The sequence below is a fragment of the Maniola hyperantus genome, chromosome 9 (genome assembly GCF_902806685.2).
Source record: "Maniola hyperantus chromosome 9, iAphHyp1.2, whole genome shotgun sequence".
In the NCBI taxonomy this organism is placed as follows: Eukaryota; Metazoa; Arthropoda; class Insecta; order Lepidoptera; family Nymphalidae; genus Maniola; species Maniola hyperantus.
This window is the reverse complement of record NC_048544.1, coordinates 8,680,716-8,701,329: the sequence shown is the minus strand read 5'-3', so window position 1 is coordinate 8,701,329 and position 20,614 is coordinate 8,680,716. Positions and strand designations below refer to the sequence as shown.

The 20,614-nt window shown below is 36.0% G+C and overlaps 3 protein-coding genes and 1 long non-coding RNA gene across 7 annotated transcripts in view; 2 read left to right on the top strand and 2 right to left on the bottom strand.

Moving 5' to 3' along the window:
* Flo2 (flotillin-2) overlaps positions 1–20,614 on the bottom strand; it is a 240,649-nt gene that overhangs the window by 106,847 nt on the left and 113,188 nt on the right. The gene's annotated exons all lie outside the window — the stretch shown is intronic.
* Positions 1–20,614, bottom strand: part of LOC138402780 (uncharacterized) — a 91,289-nt gene that overhangs the window by 25,540 nt on the left and 45,135 nt on the right. Inside the window, exon 2 of the long non-coding RNA XR_011237114.1 lies at positions 13,696–13,736. This is a non-coding gene — a long non-coding RNA (uncharacterized lncRNA). The remainder of the gene's footprint in view (positions 1–13,695; positions 13,737–20,614) is intronic.
* On the top strand, positions 3,760–19,825 carry LOC117985600 (glucose dehydrogenase [FAD, quinone]). 4 transcript variants are annotated; one of them, XM_069500769.1, is made up of 5 exons: positions 3,760–3,851; positions 4,906–5,135; positions 14,805–15,473; positions 16,008–16,153; positions 17,582–19,825. In XM_069500769.1, exons 3-5 carry the CDS (start codon positions 15,221–15,223, stop codon positions 19,037–19,039), a joined length of 1,857 nt encoding a protein of 618 aa, XP_069356870.1. In that variant the 5' UTR covers positions 3,760–3,851; positions 4,906–5,135; positions 14,805–15,220; the 3' UTR covers positions 19,040–19,825. The 4 variants fall into 4 exon arrangements, with proteins under 4 accessions (XP_069356870.1, XP_069356871.1, XP_069356868.1 ...); XM_069500767.1 differs by having other exon boundaries at positions 3,790–3,851; positions 4,860–5,135; XM_069500770.1 differs by lacking the exon at positions 4,906–5,135 and having other exon boundaries at positions 3,785–3,851.
* Positions 10,895–20,614, top strand: part of LOC117985599 (glucose dehydrogenase [FAD, quinone]-like) — an 87,329-nt gene continuing 77,609 nt past the window's right edge. Inside the window, exon 1 of the mRNA XM_069500766.1 lies at positions 10,895–10,907. The gene's annotated coding sequence lies outside the window, so the exon portion shown is untranslated. The remainder of the gene's footprint in view (positions 10,908–20,614) is intronic.

Below are 20,614 nucleotides of genomic sequence, written 5' to 3'. Positions count from 1 at the left end.
ATAATTACCTACTGTGTCATTCGGGGCAAAACCACGCAGTCTTCTTTGTCATATTTGCTAAAAACGACTATGATGTTAGATACCTACACATTTATTGTCTATTTATTACCTTATTCCTGCGACTTCGTCCGCGTGGATGAAGTGTTCATTAAGATAACTATAAAAAAATTACTAAGCAAAGCGAGCGTCACTTACTTGCAACTTTTGTTCTTTTACTTTGTAAGACGATTTTGTGAAAAAAAAATTTTTAACCAAGCCAGGTTTAAGTATATTTTTCAAATACCTCACGTACAGATTTAGTGTAAAGTCGCAAGGGTATGCAGTTTTTTACAGATCCAAATTGAGTATACTGTGACACAATTTTGTCAACAATCATGACCAAGCTGGAGGTGGTCAGTCGACGTGCAAGGCGCGACTAGATAATGACATAATGTTGCATAACTTTCCATTTCTGGATGAAATCGAGTCCGTTTCCTTACAACGGCGTATTGATATTGTAAACCAAGCTAAGATTTAGGATAGGGTTGCATCCGAGTCTGATAAATATGAAGCATTATCGATAGATAAAAGGAAAATGTGACTGACTGACGGACTGGTCTATTAATGCACAGCTCAAACTACTGGACGGATCGGGCTGAAATGATTTTTGAAAATTCAATCCCTAAGGGGGTGAAATAGGGGTTTGAAATTTGTGTAGTCCACGCGGACGAAGTAAGCTAGTTAAATATATGTTTAAAACACTTGCTTTCATTATTATTTGTTTAAAACAATGCCAACTGTGAACTGCAGTTATGTCTTGAAAATTGATAACAGTTATAATTTTTATTGGATGAAGGTTTGTCAATTTTTTTTAATATTTCCTTTACAAGTATGATGCCTAGATGCAAAGATTAAACTAAAACACAACTTTTATCACAGTTTGAAACATGTACTATATACTTAATAATTGCCAAAAGTGTCTACTGTTTCCGGGAATTTCATTTCTACTAAAACTAATTTATAAAGCACTAGCTGATGCCCGAGACATGGTTCGCGTGGATATAACTCTTTAATTTTCCGGGATATAAAGTAGCTTAAGTGTTAATCCAGGGTATAATCTATCTCCAGTATTAATTTGAGCCAAATCCGTCCAGTGGTTTTTGCGTGAAAGAGTAACAAACATACACACATATACACAAACTTTCGCATTTATAATTATTTGTGTGATTTTGTGATAACCCAAAAGTATTTCCTAATAGGTATCTATTCTTTGCGTGGATTGTTATTTATTAGGTACCGATATATTTTCCTCCCGATTGCAAGCTCTAATAATAAGTAAGTTTTACAAGTGAGTCTCATGTTTCAGTTGGGGATTAAATTTGATTAATTGATGAATTAATTAATGATTTGATTGATGATAAAGGATCCCGAATGGGTTCGAAACTAGTCGGGTTAACGTCGACTGGATACGTGAGTATAGTCGTAGAAATATACTATATATAATGGAAATCACTCACGATAGTTTAAACGCTAAAATTAATGATTTATTTATTAATTAAAAGTTATAGAGGTGACAGCCCTAGATTTGACTCAAGTTCCTGTTCGCCACGCCCAGTAAATAGATAGATTTCAACGACAAAGTATTATGTAGTCCACTGCCTTCATTATTACTTATCTATTTAGACATGCTAACTGTACAAAAGCACGAAAAGCTTTCTATTATTGTAAGCTTCTGATTACACGTCCGTACTAAAAAAATAATTAAGTTCGTCAAAGCTTGGACAGCAAAGATGGCATATACTCGTCCGCGATGATAACTGCACGTATCTACGAAAAGCGAGAACGCAATCGCAAGCGGTGGTCACGATAATTTAATTTTAAAGAATATAAGCACATGCTACTAAAGCTTTACCTGCTTACTCTACGCAACTGATTTTTATCACTTAAACAACACATTTAATTTAAATAAGATACAAAACAACAGCCGCCTAACCTGATCCTACATTTGCTACAAAATAACTGTAGTAATAAATTAGACAATTTCATCAGAAATCAACGCTGTAAGCAAAAGACTTAATAGGTATTTGGAAATTTGGAGATTTAGTACAATCTGTGCCAGTAGTGAAGCAATCCGTTGCATTACGTGGGTGTTTACAACATACCTATGCACGCGGACATTTGTTTGCCGAAACACGTCACTTTACTAAGCGTGACGGCATACGTTAACACTAAAGGCATTTTTCGAAGCGGAAATATAGGTGACTTAGCTCCACATTAAAATAAATCTATTAGTATAGACTTTTACAATATTCAAGCCATCCTATTATGTACATATTTTGAATGTTTTTAGGGTTCCGTACCTCAAAAGGAAAAACGGAACCCTTATAGGATCACTTTGTTGTCTGTATGTCTGTCTGTCTGTCTGCAGTCTGTCAAGAAACCTACAGGGTACTTCCCATTGACTTAGAATCATGAAATTTGGCAGGTAGGTAGGTCTTCTAGCACACGAAAATCGTGAATTTGTGGATACATCACAAAAAAATTTAAATGTGTTCATGAACAAATAATTAATTAGTATTTTCAACTTTCACTGTAAGATTAATATACCAAGTGGGGTATCATATAATTGAAAAGAGTTTACTGGTACATTTTAAAACAGATTTTTAATTTTTTTTATGCATAATAGTTTTTGATTTATCGTGCTAAGAAAAGAAAAAAATAAGACTGCAGTACGACACCCTCGGTTCGCGAGTCTGACTCGTACTTGGCTGGTTTTTTTTACAACCGCACCACACGCCATCGTCAGCAATGTCATCACCTGGGCGATGTATACTTCGACCAGCCGTTGTGCCAAATCTTTTTCCCCCGCACATGCAAACTGTGGAACTAACTCCCTTCAATATGGGGTTATACGAGGGGCGGATCAACAAATTCCTGAAAAGGCAGCAGCGCATTCACGATTGCCCTGATGCTGCAAATGTTCATGGGCGACGGATTATCACTTAACATCAGGTAGGTTCGCCGGCTCGTTCATTCGCTATTTTTTTTAACGTGACAGCCTTTTTAACCAATGGAAAAAATCACAAATAGTGATAAAACATTTTATTTAATAGCAATATATACTTACAAGTCCTTAAACATGTCCTCCAAAGCACGTATGTAAGAATAAGTTGTTCCCTGATCTCTTTTCACCTAAAAACGGATAAAATATTTTCTGCCTAATCTTAATGTGGCGGGAAGTGGCTGGATGAGAAAAATGATGCACTGTATTATAATATTATGTGGTGGCATGCTCCCGGTAAGGCTTATGTTCAGTAATTGACGTAAATAGGCTGATGGTGATGTTGAAAACATTTTTCAGACATGTTAAATTAGGGTTATGGCATAGTTTAGCCTAATAGCTCAACGGTTAAAGGAGCGGACTGAAATCCGAAGGGTCGGCGGTGCGAACCCCACCCGTTGCACTATTGTCGTACCTACTCCTAGCACAAGCTTTACGCTTAGTTGAAGGGGAAAGGGGAATATTAGTCAAGATTAACATGGCTCTTATTCTTTTAAAAAGTCTTCCGCAAGAATAACATCATTGCTTAAGTAACAATTGTAGAGATGCGCCACTTTCTTTGTTCTGATTAACAAATCGCCCAATCAAGGTCATACTACGAAATTGTTATCGTGACGTACGTCAGGTTCAACCCTGTTTAAATAAGTCGACCCAGAAGTCAACATAAGGCACCTCGTAACACATATTACGATTTACCTGTAACCCCACAAGCTGTTACAGCATCGGCGCGCGCGCAACGCCAGTCAACCACGCGGAGTCGCGTCGCGCAGTTGCCGCGGGACGAAATATTCTAAGATTTTTTAACACGACTGTTAGTACTTAACCCATAATTCTTATACTTATAAAACTGAGTAAAATCCATTGATCTAATTCTGAAAGCAGTTACGAAAAAAATTGATAATAATAAATGCTTCCTAAAGTTAATAAATATTCAAACAGATACGTATATTATATTAGTATATTTTACAATCTAAATGATTCTTATCTCATCGAAATATATAGTAGTTGTTACATTCAATAGTTAAGTGCGATAGATTATTTATTTATTTCAAAGTTAATAAGAAACGCGAACGTAAATCGAGTTGAAACGATCGATCGTTTAGTTACTATGATTGTTTTGTGGTGAAATGCAACCTTACCTAATGTAACGTAACTTATTGCCAGTCAAGTTATTACATAAGTTCTGGATGCAACACGATGTTGATGTTATGGACGCATTCATATTATTTGTTGGTATTACCTAAGGTATAGCAAAAAATGTAAACATATTCCCTACTTACTTAAATTTAATTTTAGCAGTAGCTCACGTTTAAAAACATTTTGAAGACAAAAATAATCATAATAATCACAATCATTTATTTTGCTCGAATATGGTACATGTATGTATAATATTTACATGGGTAACCCCATGTAAATAATATACATGTAGCAAATCGTAAATATTTATCTAAGGCCATCGTTTCCGTAAACTAACGTTAACTTGGTATTGATATGTTCAAAACTAACGCTCTTACCAAATTGAAATGTATCACAACAAAAAACAAATATGTATAATTATGTATCTCAATTATATTTCTCTTAAACCGCCAATTTAATACAAAGACCAATCATTACTTAAATCGGTTTAAAGTATTGTGTAACCCGATTTGTGTATCTTTCGTAAAGCGTATTTTTGCAATTAATGCTTTAACCAAATGCTGATCTTTCTGTAATCAAGCATGACATTTAAGCGATAGTGTACTTTTATGTAACTTAGCATTTAGCTATTCCATTTTAGATTGATGATAAGCCATTTTATTGAAAAAGTAACTGCTTCTAGCATTGATCGTCGAGGTCGTTGAAATATTATCAATGAGCTTTGATAGCGAAAGATCGTGAGATTAGAGCAACAATGACACATGAATACCATTAATAAAAAAGTGAAGTCTTTACCTAATGACCAGTGTCATTAGTAAGGTTAACATACACAAAGGAATTCCAATTTAGAAAGGATTTACATTAGTGTTACAGTGACCTAAGTAGATAGAGTTAAGACGAGACACAGTTCTGAAAGTGATTGTATAAGAAGTGTGGCATAGTACCCTCAGCAATGATTGTAAGTATATCAAGTAACATATAGACGTATGTTTTATTATAGGTTTTGATGACTTGTTCCGTTTATCCACCAGTCATCCTACCCTTTGGGTGAATACTTGGAAACTTGTATCCGTCTATCCAACCCGATGGCGAATATGTATTTTATTTTTTACTCCGGGGTTTATAGACGGGCACACGTTTACATAAAAATACATCCTAGGATGGCTGTTTTAGGGCAGATAAAGCGAATAAAACGTTTCGAATAAAACTTTTAAGAAAACTCTTGAAGGTCTAAAACATCTATTGTAATTTCGAAATGATTATTATTTCTTTCAAATCGTATAATACGTGAATAACATCAATCACATTCAAAGATCAATAACCTAACTCATCCCAACATCATATTACCATTAATGAAATTATTGACATTATTATAATCGTGAGACAAAAAATGTATGCCAAGGTCAAAAACATAATCAGATGCAATTTTATTTAAAGATATGCAAAGCTTATTTACATCAATCGATTATATAATAATCTTTTAGATTAGATACTCAAAGTTCCATAGCTGAGACTTCTATCATCATCATCATCATCATCATCATCATCATGTCATTCATGGGTGCAACTAAATATTTAAAAGGAAAAGGTGAATGACTGATCTATCAACGCACAACTAAAACTACTGGATGGATCGGGCTGAAATTTCCCATGCAGATAGCTATTATGACGTAGCCATTCGCTAAGAAAGATTTTTGAAAATTCAACCCGTGGCGATAAAATAGTGGTTTGTAATATTGTGTGTAGTTCACACGGATACTTGTAGTTCTTGACTTAGGCAGTCAAAAGTCAAAAGGCAAAATTGTATCGAGATTTGTAGTGTTAGCTATACATCAAAACAAAAAATCGACTATCTTTTATTAGAAGTAGAATTTGTAATCTACAATACTGTTATTAAAATTGTTTAGGCTTTTTCTTAGGCTTTCTTCTCAGTTCATTTTCGTAATAAACAAATTTTAATTGCGACATTGGTTTACGAAACTATTATGCAAATATTTTTTTTCGATAGCGTTGCATCAGAGTTCAGACGGGTTCCTTTTCCTAGTTATTAAAATGATAAAATTTTACTTCAAATTCTTCTATATGAAAAGCTGACTGAATGACTGACTGACTGACTGATCTATCAACGCACAGCTCATACCACTAGACGGATCGGGCTGAAATTTGGCATGCAGATAGGTATTATGCTAAGAATTAAGCTAAGAAAGGATTTTAGCGGACACAAAATTGACATTTCTCTTATGTTAAAAGAATTAAAAAGAGTTAAAAAATTAAACAATAAAAAAAGCATTCTAGCGACAGCCTTTACTGATACGCTTGCTTCCCTCCTACGAAGGAGTGGAGGGGAAAAAATTCTGATTTCTTAATTTTTCTCTGACTCTGAAAGTACCCTAGAATTTTTGACTAGGTAGAGGTTTTGAATGTCAATAAATCTGAAACCATAGCGGCTAGATAATTGATACTTCGTACGTTTGACAAATCTTCTAGCGTCATCCAAACCCAAGCTATGACTGTTCGAAAATACGACGAAACGCTTCTAGAACGTAGCGCTCCTTTAGTTTGACTCGTCTTGGTGAGGCCACTGCCGTGCCCCCTGATACTGTCAGAAACGAGTAAAGCATTTCACCACAATAGTCGAAGTTCCAGAAACATCCCACCAACCATTACATAAGATAATGGGTAAGGGAAGTAATGTCTTTCCGCAACTGTGACATAAACCTTTGCACAGCTTCAATAACGAGATTGTAACAGTGAATGTGAGCTCGTAGTACTTATAGGTATTATATTAACGTTTTCCCGCGACTTCGTCCGCGGTACGTAATTTATTTATTCTGGATAAAGTAGCTTTCTAATGGTGTAGGAATTATTAAAATCGGTTCAGTAGTTTCAGAGTTAATCGATTACAAACAAACAAGCAAATCTTTCCTCTTTATATTATTAGAGTATGGACTAGCTGACCCGTCCCGGCTTCGCTCGAAATTGTTTAACCAAAGTAGAAATCGTAAGTAGTATGCAAGAGGGTATAGAAGCCCGCCATATAATTACCTATTACTAATTAAATCCCAAACATTACGTAAACAATGGCTAAAGGTCAAGATCCACAAACGTAATATGTGGTAAGTATGTATGCATGTACCTAATTAAGTATAAGTTACATACCCATATGACGTTTTGTCGGTCTCAACGACAGGGACAACGCTCTACAAATCTGCTATCTCCTTCTATAGGTCGATTTACATTACTTTCGGCCGCGTACTGTATTATTGACTTGAAAATGAAGCTATTTCATAATATGTAATAGTACATCTTGAGAAACATAAAATATAATACTTTGAATATCTAACAGGAACAAGGCTAGGTCCTCTACCTACTATAAAATTTTAACTAACGTTTTGACTCAGCTGAGAGTCTGGAGATAACTCATCATAAAATACGTTTAAAATGTATTGGATAATAATTTGACTGGTTAAATAAGCAGAAGCGGAAGTCAATTGAGTACAAATTTTAACGAGATCAAGCAAATACTTACTGACATGTTACTCAACTATGGAGATGATTTCAAAGAAAAAAAAACGTAAAGTGAACCGTCACGGTAGTATTCAATACAAATTGTAGTCTTTGAAGTCTCTCGTCGTTGACTTGCAGCTCGGTATAACTTTCGACGAGATCAAATATTTTAACAACTACTTTACTAAATTAAAAGTTTTACAAACTGCGACTGCGATTTGCGGACTGAAACAAGACTGACGGATTCTAACGTTCAGGCATTTAGAAGTTATAGTGGAATAAAGAAACTCACATACATACATGGACCCTGAAAACATTAGTAGGTACACTCCTTATTTCTAACAGTCGTTTAAAAAGCAAGGCAATAATTACTGGGCATGTGTTCCCATTTTCGACAACATTAATGCCATTTAGTTTATTTCAATATTTTGTAGAGTTACTAATTAGTAAGCACACGAAATGAAAATAAAGACAAGTACAAAGAAATATTCAAATACACTCCAATGAAAAATTAAATCAATTAGATGACGTAATTGTAATAAAAAACTTATTGGTTAAAGTAATGATTGGATCCCATTATATAGCCGTTGTTTTCACCGGTGGTGAAATCATTATATTTTTAAAGGTATAATATATTATGCACTAGAAGATGCTCGCGACTACGTCCGCGTGGATTTAGGTTATTTAAAAAATCCCGTGGGAGCTCCTTGATTTCCGGGATAAAAAGTATGCCTATGTCCTTTCCCGGGATGTAAGCTACCTCTGTACCAAATTTCATCAAAATTGGGCAAACTGTTGGGCCGTAAAAAGCTACCAGACAACAGACACACTTTCGCATTTATAATCCATACTAATATTATAAATGCGAAAGTGTGTGTCTGTCTGTCTGTCTGTCTGCTAGCTTTTCACGGGCCAACGGTTTAACCGATTTTGTTGAAATTTGGTACAGAGGTAGCTTACATCCCGGGGAAGGACATAGGCTACTTTTTATCCCGGAAAATCAAAGAATTCCCACAGGATTTAAAAAAACTTAAATCCACGCGGACGAAGTCGCAGGCATCAGGTAGTATTAGTATAAATTAGTTTTAGTATGGATATGGATAGTATGGAAATTAGTATGGATAACTCATAAGATATGCATTTTTCGTAGAAGTTAGCACTACAGTTAACACCACACAAGGCAGATCATACTGATTACAGAAATAGGCGACTATGTTATGACGAGTAAACTCTAATGATGTAAAATGTAAAAATATAGGTACCTACCTATTACATATGAGAACCTCCTCCTTTTTTTGAAGTCGGTTAAAAATAGGATCATATCACAGATATTTCTTTTTAAAACAATCCATGTCACGGTTCGAACGATAAAATTACTCAGCGCCGCCTTGTCTTGGTCAAGGTTAAAGTATTTAATTTATGCAAACGTTCACTTAAAGTTAAAAGTATTATTAGTAATTAGCAAATAATAATAGTCAGATCCTATGTTTTTATTAATAACTAGCTTATTCCCGCGACTTCGTCCGCGTGGACTACACAAATTTCAAACCCCTATTTTACCCTTTAGGGGTTGAATTTTCAAAAATCCTTTCTTAGCGGCTGTCTACGTCATAATAGCTATATCTGCATACCAAACAGCCCAATCCGTCCAGTGGTTTGAGCTGTGCGTTGATAGATTAGTCAGTCAGTCAGTCAGCTTTTTCTTTTATATATTATATAGATATATTGCTTACCAGCATGAGCTAGTAAATTGTATTTCCTGAAATGGTAGAAACGAACGCCTCCTGGCTTTTAAAGCGGTCACTAGACGATCACATGTTGCAGAAGCAAATGAGGAACCGGCTAGCATTCAAGGCTAAATCTAAGTTGTAGGTAACAGCGTTACATCTTGAAGCAAACATGCTGCAAAAATTTAAAAAGTATTGGGGACAAATTAATGGTTAAAAATATAAATCATTTTAGCGCAAAATGTAGTTTTGTAATTATGTAACAGTACTTTTATGATTATAATTTTTACATCTCGGCAATTATTACCTGTTTCAAAATAGACATGTTAAAGACAGGCATGAGATCACTCTTAAAGTAATTCGAATGTCTGGAAGCAATAATCTTGCTCATTAAGTCATACATAAAGGCTCTAAACATGTATTAACTGAAGAAACGAGGCATCATATCGACAGGACTTTCTTGTTCATATGTAATCTAAGCCCGCAATAAATCGATCGTTAACGAATAGGCTATTAGGTACTCGTAGTTTAATTAGTGTAATTGGCTTTATGGCCGTTCTAATTAAATAATAAATAAATAATAATAATAATAATAACCTCAACCTCAACCTCGCTCAACATCTGAGGCGACTGGGGTTCCGTGGCAGTTCGCTCGCAGCCAGGTTGCAAAAAGCGGTCTTGCTGAACTCGGCTAGGATAGTCCGCCGATTTCTTCACCTGTCGCCCTGACCCCCGGCCGTTTGGTCTCCCCTGCCGGGGTGTAATCCTCCGCCCGGTACAAATATGTATGTATGTAATGTTTATGTAGGTCTATTTATTTTTATGTATGTAAGTATATTATAAACTTTTTTGGCTTTTATATGTATCTATTTTGTACACGGGCGTGAGAGCAAATAATATATAATAATAATAATAATAATAATAATAATATAGGCAACCGTCAGTTAACTTCAAACTCGATTAAAAATAATTTGTTGAACAGTTCGACCTACCTCAATTTAAAGTTATGTAAGCTGAAGGTCGTCTGGCATTTCACCCAACCGGGAAGCGGTTTCTTACGCAATGAAAGTAATATCGGAATCGGCCTTCACCCGATGTAGCAGATATTAATATGTAGGTATGTTATACATATTAGCATGTTGTATGTGCAACGAAAGCTTGGTCGCTTAAGCAACACAGTCACATAAGCGACCAAGCCCTCACAAAAAATATAGATTTTTAATAATAGGTAAATGGTAAGATTTATCTACCCTTGTGAATTTTCATACATAAGTTTTCTCTAAAGTTCTGTACCCGAAGCGTGCCAACGGGATCCTAATAAGCCTCCGCTGTCTGACCGTCCGTCCGTCTGTCTGTCAGGGGGCTGTACCTATATGTCGTGAACCGTAATAGGTTGAGAGCTGAAATTTTCACAGAATGTGTATTTTTATTGCTGCTATAACATATTATAATAAAAAATACAAAATAACCGCCATGAAAATATAATAAATTAAAAAGTGTCTTGTACGATGGTACGGAACCCTTCGTGTCACCTTCGCACTTGATCGATTTTATTTAGTTGTTATTGCAATATAATTCTAAAATTAAATAGCTATATGAAGAGCAAAAGTTAATCAAAGCAAAAATAACATAATGATGAATCTGAAGAACCACTCAAGTCAGTCAAGTCTGCCCATTGTTTACAAGTAGTATTGTATTGTATGACAATTAACAGAATCCAAGATAATAATTGTAAAATCAAGCTTCGTAGAGGTAGGCATGTGAGTAAAAGTGTCGTACTTATGATATTGTATCGACCAGAAAAACACGTATTCGTTCTCATGTGACAACATAATCGAAAGTTCGAGTAACGACCTTCACCTAATGCCACACTTTTATCAATTTGGATCGCTTGTTACATAACATTTGTTTACCAATAAATTGTGATTGAAGCAGACCTGCGCAACAAATATTTGTTACTCGACAAACATGTAGTGACAAATAATTTAGAAGTGTGATGGCCGAAAGTGATATAAAAAATATCTGTCGATAAGCAAGCAAGTGGCAAAGTTATTTGTCAAAAATTGTATGGACTTTTTTGAGACGTAGCAGCTTTGCTAATAAATAATAATATAATAATAATTTTATTTTCAGGCAAACAAAACCATAGTTACATCTCTAAATAAGTAATAAAGTTCAAATTAAAATATTATGTACTAGATAGTTGTATGAATAAAGATTTCGTAGGACCACAGGGTTATCGGAACAAAAGATTGACCAATATCGGAAGAAAAAGTAAGAGAGCCAAGTAGAGTTACTTACCCTAAAGTACCATTGCTCTATATTTTACATAATAGACGATACTGAATGATGACTTTGTATCCAATCAGGCGTAGCATTACCAGCATTACGTCAAAACTTGCTGGGTTTGCAACCTCAATCTTGGAATTAATAAAGAGAACCTTCATATTTGCAGAATATAACCAAAATCTACTTATTAAACAATGTTGATACTTTCACTGTCAAGTAGTTCAATGTCCGGTCGGATGATGCCGTGGGCATTTTCTGAAGATCTCTTCACAAAGTAGAATTATCAAGGAAATCGTCATGGTGTTAAGTGAATTTAATTATGTCATAGTTTAAGTCACGGAATAAGATTTAGGAACAACGCATACAAATGGAGTAGAGTGGAGTTAAGTGTTTTTGATAGCTCCCTAATCTCAGCTTTAAGGCGGATCCACACCTGCACACACGAACATCACGAACATAATATGGACGTGTCCACGAGTGGTTTGCTAACGGTTCGCATGCATGTTGTACAAGTCACGGCGAGTAGGTAAATGTTAGTGAGTTCGAAAATTCACATGCGTGGCAATGACGCATCCATGTGATCGATGTGCATGTGCGTTGTATGCACGGTTCGTGCGTGTACGCAGGTGTAGATCCACCTATGACATACTTTTAATTATTATGACATAAATTTTACATTGACAACAAAACAAAACAAGGAGCTTCCAATATAACTAGGTACTACAATAAATAAGGCGTTTGAGTTGTTATCAAGAAAGATGCCACGCCGCTGCTCTGCCAGTGTGCGTTGCGCCTTGAAGCTGCCAACAGAGCCTACAATGAATTACCAAAACCAGCGTCACGCTCTCGTTACGTCAACCAACAACACACAATGCTTAATATTATTCTTATGTTTTGAGTAATTTCCTTCTAACCTCCTTTTTTATGGCGCAGTTTTATCATTTCTTGAAAAACGTTAAAAATGAACAAGCTTCTGGAAATAATATCTGTCCCTGCTTTACTCACGTGTTTAGTCGACATTAGCCCAACTAGTTTCGAACCCAAAACCAAAACCGCGGCACGTGCGCGAAGGGACTCCCTTGAAAAAGGACCCCGTATGGGTTCGAAACTAGTCGGGCTAACGTCGACTAAACACGTGAGTAAAGCCGGGACAGATATTATTTAGAATGGAAATCACTCACGGTAGTTCAAACGCTAAAAAAGCTTCTGGAACTTAACTATTTAAAATATAATGTTCAAATGCGAGTCGGACTCGCACACGAAGGGTCGTACAAGAAATAACACTAGTTTTTTTTAATTTTAATGGCAACGATTTTGAAATTTTTATTGTTACTCAAATAGCGGCAATGGAAATTAGAAATACACATCCTGTGAAAATTTCAACTCTCTGCCTATTACGGTTCACGGGGCACACGCGTTGGCACCCTTCGCGTACGGAGCCTTAAAAACTACCGGCTGCTTTAAGGCCCCATATCAAACGAGCCAAACATGGGCGGAGATATTATTTGTTTAGCAGATCAATTAATTGATAGGGCTTGAAAAAATTCACATCATCTATCAATAATCTGATTGGCCCATCTGTGTATCGGTCCTACCTGAAATTACTAGTAGTAGTAGCTATACCTGTACTCTAAGTGAGCGAATACAATCTCTTTAGCTAGTCTAGAATTAGATCATATCTTCCGTATAAATAGGAAATAGCTATTCGTTCTATCCCTCTCTTATCTCTTCGTGGTATGCATGAATCTATCTCAGTTGTTCATTACTGGCCCGATAATTCATAGACTTACATAAAACTCATTGTGGTATTACTGCACTTTCTACAATGTACATAAATTATTGTTATACTTAAATGTTATTATTGCAAAACATTATAGAACACTCCGGAACCAAATCTCTTATTCCTTTGTGTTTTTTCCGGGTTGTTAGAGAGATCGAACTAATAGTATAAGAGGACGGAAAAGACGATTTTATCGTGTTAAAATTTACCCTTACCACAATAATTACTCGCATGAAGCTTTGTAACTTCTTATTACCTGCAAAAAAAAAACATTTTTATAAATCATAATAAGTAATGATTATTGTAGTACCTACTTAGTTTATGAAACGGTTGCATAATGGGTGGTATTAAATCACGAGTTGTGAGTTTAAAAAAGTTTAAGTTTAAGTTTAAAAAACGCAGGCGAGTTTTTTAATAGTATCACACGAGAAACCATTTTTTTTTATAAAATCGAACTTCATTTTCATTGTCAAGTATGAATATAAGAATAGGAACTGACTTTTAGAAACAAGTCAGCCTCATTCTCGGAGATACAAGTGATAACTTGTAAGACCGTGATCTCCATTTTATAGGTAAAATATTTTTCAACAAAGACACTTAACTAAAGGTCATTTCAATGCATTCTGGTAAAATAACCAACAGGCAGACAGAGAAATATCAATTTTTATAAATCAAATCAAATCATTTATTTGCACGATTGCAGGTGATGTGACTTGATGGTGTTACAGTGGTTTATTTACAGCTACAATCCGCCATACAGTGGGCATGCAAAATTTATTTTCTTATTATCTATTATTAATAAGGTATTTTATAACTTTATATTTAATATATTGAACTGACTGTTATCACATTAACGTAAAACTTAAACCGCTGGGTTTCTAAAAACTTAAGATTTTACCAGTAGGTTCTCGCTGTAAGGTATATCACCACTAAGAAAGGATTTTAGCGTCTCGTGGGTATTTCCATTATAAGTATAGATTGTTACGGCTATACTCACATATTTAGTCAACGTGAGCCCGACTAGTTTCGAACCGATCCGCAGTCCTTTTTCACAAGGACTCAGCTCGCTGCACGACGCAGTTGAGACTTACTGGTTGTTAGCGCATACGAGGTTGGGCCTTACGCCGACTAAGTGAGTATAACCGGAACAATCTATACTTATAAAGAAAGGATTTCAAAGTTATTCCACCCGAGTGAAGCCGTGAACTGGGTAAAAATATGCGGAATATACTCCATAATTTTCATATTATTATAAATACATAAAAACTATTATTACCTTGAAACTACTCAATAGATAATATATTATGTAAATCTATCTTTTCAGGTGCAAGATTCACAACAGCATATCGCAAGACGCAACCGGGACTATTAACATGTCGCAGCGTCTTTCGTCACCACTTTCAACTAAGAAAACTATGCGCAGAAGCAAACCTCCAGATAGGAACGATATACTTCGAAACGTAACCCGGGGAGTACCAAGTGCAATAAACAAGAGTAAAAGAAGAAAGATAAAATCGAACACAAGAACTATAATAAAAGAAAACATTATAAATCAAGAAAAGCAAACAAAGAAGAAAATAGGAGAGCCGTATACATTGAAAAAATCGCTTTAGACACTAAGAAAAAAACCAAAGTTAATTTTATAGGTTATTGGTCAAAAGCCAAAACCTATCAAAAATAAATAAAAATTATCTAATTATATAATACTACTCCGAAGAGGCAGAGTTACCGGCTATTAAAATGGGTATACAAGTTCTGTTAGCGTCAACAGCGCTTAAAACGGTGAGCGTAACTGGCCTATGGTTAATACCACTTTTATTAGGAGCATTCACATATCACAATTATAATTCATATGATCCCGAAGCCAAAGTATTAGACAAGGAGCCTAAGAAAGAATATGACTTCATAGTAATTGGAGGAGGATCAGCGGGTGCGGTAGTCGCAAACCGTTTGACAGAAGTTAAGAATTGGAATTTACTTTTAATAGAAAGTGGTACGTATTTATTTTTATTATTAAAACAAGCTGACTAGTTATGACACAGCACGGGTGAAATTTCTTGAAATCCTTTCATAGTGTCTCTCTTGCCGGCTCTTCGCAGTTAAATTTCCTCTCCGAAACGATGTTAAGAGTCTTCATACTTAGTACTTACCATAAAACATTTAATAATATATTTATCAAAAGTGACACAAGTTATCCTACGTGTAATAAAAACATATGCATTTGATTTTCAATTATTTGTGGGCACATCTTACAGACAGAAACTATCTAGGCTCAGGAGTTTGAGCTGTACGTCGATGTCAGTCAGTCAGCTTTATATTTTATTTAATGTACCTAAATATATGTTATTCATTTAAAAATATTCATCAATAACTCTAAAAGTATTAATTATTCTTATTATATGTATTCTTCTTATAAGAACATATTATATTATTATTTATATTTTTTATTGATATTTTTTATCGTTTCAAAAAATCAACAAATCTAGTTCTTATTGATTAAATCAAAGTTTTATCAAAAATGTTCCAGGGCCTGACGAAAACGAGATCACAGACGTCCCTTCGCTAGCGGGCTATCTACAGTTAACGAAGCTGGATTGGCAATACAAGACCGAGCCCACCGCATTCGCCTGCTTAGGTTTCAAAAAACACAGGTGCAGTTGGCCGAGGGGCAAGGTATATAACGTCATTTATATCAAGGAGATTTATAGAAAGTACGATACATAATAACAGAAAAAGTACGATATATCTATTTGATTTATTGTATTTGATTGTGCTTGAAGACTAGTCTTCGAGCAGTTCGTGTTGCCAGTCATGACATATGGACCCGCGACATGGTCGCTAACTATGGGCCTCATAAGAAAGCTCAGAGTCACTCAGCAGGCAATGGAGAGAACTATGCTTGAAGTTTCTCTACGTGATCAAATCAGAAATGAGGAGATTCGTAGGAGATCTAGAGTAACCGACATAGCTCAACGGGTTGCGAAGCTGAAATGGCAACGGGTAGGGTATATAGTTCGAAAAACCGATAGACGTTATAGTCCCAAGGTGCTGGAATGGCGACCTCGCACCGGAAGGCGCAGTGTTGGAAGACCCCCCCACTAGGTAGACGGACGACAACAGACGAGTCACAGGGAGCCGCTGGATTCAGGCGGCGCAAGACCGCGGCGTGTGGAAGTCCCTACAAGAAACCTATGTCCAGCAGTTGACGTCTATCGGTTGATGATGATGATGTATTTGATAGTCTAGTGAAAATGTTAGCCTAGTAAAGATGTTAGCCTAGTGAAGGTGTTAGCCTAGTGAAGATGTTAGCCTAGTGGTTAAGACGTTGGCATTATATTCGGGAGGTCGGAGGTTCGATCCCGGGCAAGCACCTCTAACTTTTCGTAGTTATGTGCGTTTAAGCAATTAAATATCGCTCGCTTTAATGCTGAAGGAAAACATTGTGAGTAAACCTACATGCCTGAGAGTTCTCCATGTTTTCAAAGGTGTATGAAGTCTGCCAATCCGCACTGGGCCAGCGTGGCAGCCTCGTCCTAAGTAGTGGACCGGCGATGGGTTGATCATGATGATGATGATAAGTATTTGAGATATGTTATTCATTGACATTTAAACAACAAATTTAGGAGTTGATGGTGATGATTGATGGAGGTATTCTTAATCTAGAATCTTATGTAAATAAACAAAATGTGAATCGCTGAAATGTATGTACGCGCATAACTTCCGAGCGACTGCATCAAACTGAATAATTCTTTTTTTGTGCTCGTTATTGTCAGGACAAGGTTTGTATGAAAGGTTTTTTTTGAAAAATCTAAGGGAAAAGAGAGTTTCCGTGGGACGCGGACGAAGTATCTTGCAACAGCCAGTATACTAGATCAAAATGTATTCCCTCCCAGTGAAAAGCAAGAAATATTGTACATCGACCTTTAGACAGAAATAGCAATTTCGTAGAGCGTTGTCTCTATCGTTGAGACCGACAAAACGTCACATAAGTATGAGTGATAGAGACAACGCTCTACAAATCAGAAATGTCTTTCTAAAGGTCGATGTACAATATTTCTTGCCAGCTATTAATAATGATTAATAATGATGTTTCTTCTGCAGGTTCTCGGCGGGTCTAGTGTTTTAAACTATATGATCTATGTCAGAGGAAATCGCTACGACTTCGACCAATGGGAATCCTTCGGTAATCCGGGATGGGCATATCGAGATGTACTCAAATATTTTATCAAATCAGAAGACAACAGAAATCCCTATTTAGCAAAAAGTAAATACCACGGCCAGGGAGGGTTTTTAACCGTTCAAGAAGCTCCGTGGAGAACACCCTTGGTAGCAGCCTTTGTCGAATCAGGTGTTGAAATTGGATATGAAAATAGAGATATTAACGGAGAATATCAAACAGGTTTCATGATAGCACAAGGCACTATAAGAAGAGGTTCAAGATGTAGCACAGCTAAAGCGTTCTTAAGACCAGTAAGGACCCGGCGGAATCTCGATGTATCCCTTCATTCTCATGTAACGAGAATATTAATTAATCCTGTAACAATGAAAGCATACGGTGTTGAATTTGTAAAACATGGCATTAAAAAAATTGTATACGCTAGAAAAGAAGTTATATTGTCTGCTGGTGCAATTAATAGCCCACAATTACTCATGTTATCCGGAGTGGGACCAAGAAACCATTTAAAAGATGTCGGTATACGAGTTTTGAAAGATTTACCAGTAGGAGAGAATTTGCAAGACCATGTAGGTGTGGGAGGTTTGACATTTCTAGTCGATAAACCAGTTGCTCTTGTCCAAAATCGCTTGCAAGCTTTCCCTGTTACAATGAATTATGTAGTTAATGAAAGAGGACCAATGACAGTTTTAGGAGGACTAGAGGGCGTAGCATTTGTGAACACAAAATATGCAAATAGTTCAGGCTTATGGCCTGATATTCAATTTCATATGGCTCCAGCCTCATTTTCATCAGACAATGGGCAAATTGTAAGAAAAATATTAGGTCTTACTGATGAAATATACAACACGGTATACAGACCCATTGCTAATAAAGATGCTTGGACTATAATGCCCCTTTTATTACGTCCAAATACTAGAGGTTATGTTAGGTTAAAGAGTTCAAATCCATTTGAGTACCCAATAATGAATCCACGGTATCATGAAGATCGTTTAGATGTAAATCGTCTTATAGAAGGTATCAAAATAGCTTTAAAAGTAGCTAATGCATCTCCTTTTAAACAATTCGGTTCCAGACTATATATGAAACCACTTCCTAACTGCAAGCATTTTAAATTTATGTCAGATGAATATATTGAATGTCAAGTGAGAGCAATAAGCATGACAATATACCACCAATGTGGAACGGCAAAAATGGGACCATCTTGGGATCCAGAAGCAGTTGTTGACCCGAGATTACGTGTGCATGGTGTTGAAGGACTTAGAGTTATAGATGCTAGTATAATGCCAACCATTGTAAGCGGTAATACTAATGCAGCAGTCATAATGATCGGGGAAAAGGGATCTGACTTAATAAAGGATGATTGGTTGCAACGAAAAAGGTGACGATGGCGAAATTTATAGTATGTAAAACTTAATTGTTACCGAAGACCAAAACATTGTAGAAATTTAAAAATAAATGTAATTTTTAAACTTAAAATAGGTTAAAATTTAAGATTCACATCAAAAGGATAGTGCGGTATTATATTATGCATATTGACACAAAAAGAAAGAAAAAAGGACTTTTTCGTTCCGTCCCAATATATTGTTTTTGCCAACATAAATTCTTCATAAACAATGGAAAATTGTTTTCAAAGTGTTTTGACATAATATATGTACATAAATCATTATATTCAATATAGTGTTAAAATGTTGTTTAATTATAATGTTGTTTAATATGTGCCATAAATGTAAAATATTTATTTTTTACAAAAAAACTTACTTATTATCACTTCAAATTATTTTCTTTATTGTCTATGTAATTTTAAGTTTCTTTCTAAGTAATTTTCTTTGCCACATTTTATTGATCTTTAATAAATAATAAAAAAAATAACAAAATTTAAACTTAAAACTTCAAGAGGTCTATTTTATTACATATCATGCTATATTATGTTCTACACTTTTACAAATATCAATTTTACAATAATACCCGTAAATACAAGTAATGTAAATTCTAGTTTTAAATATATACCATGCATCCATTTTTATATTTTTAACAAATATTTATTTTTAAATGGGATCAACAAAATGTTATGTGTTAATTGTTGCGGATTCAAAACAGGTTTAAGATTTCGAGTTAATTTATACGTTTAATGATATGTTGTAAATCAATAAATGATAGTCATTGTTTTATACATTCGTTTATTATTTACTTGTGTTCTACTTTTGAAGTGTTTAAAAAAAAAATTAAGCTTAAAACTAAAAACGAGATGGCCAGCAACGAAAAGCGACAGGTCGAGAAGGCAATCGGGGAAGGAACGCCGCGCACACCCGCACAGGCCTCGCGCTAGCCCGGTGCGAGCGAGCGGCTGACGTACGGTTGTGCAGGGCGCGGGGGGCGTCCCCTCATACCCCGATTGCTATCTCAACCGGTCACGTACTATAAGTCACGCAAATTTCTAATGCGCATGGCCGCCATTTTTGGGGACGTCAGCACTAGACTTTAGTTCCGAGCTGATGGTATATTTTTATTTCGGCTGACGTCAAAATGACGTCATTTTGATGTTAATGAGACATGGTTCCAGCGCAATAGCAATTTGCGGGACTTATATTTAGTTGGGACAGTTTTGTCGCTGGACTTAGAGCGAGTGTGCGAGTGCGAGATGTGATTGTTTCAGCTACACGTAAGTTTGCATTTAGTTTGCTCATAGTATACGACATACTTCTTCTTCTTCTTCTTCGCTCTGGGCTGGTTTCCGCACTTAAACGTTTCCGTCTGTTGTGCGTGCATTGCCCCTCCCCGCTGAAGTCTTCACTCCAGCCATCCAAGCTCACTCCAGAAGCCGAGTAGACCGCCTAGGTTGCCGAGGGCTTCATGGAATGAGGTCGGGGAACCCAAATGGCGTTCGCGTTGTTCTGCTACGCCCGCGCACTCTAGGACCACGTGCGTCGGTGTTTCGTCGACCTCCATGCAAGCCCTGC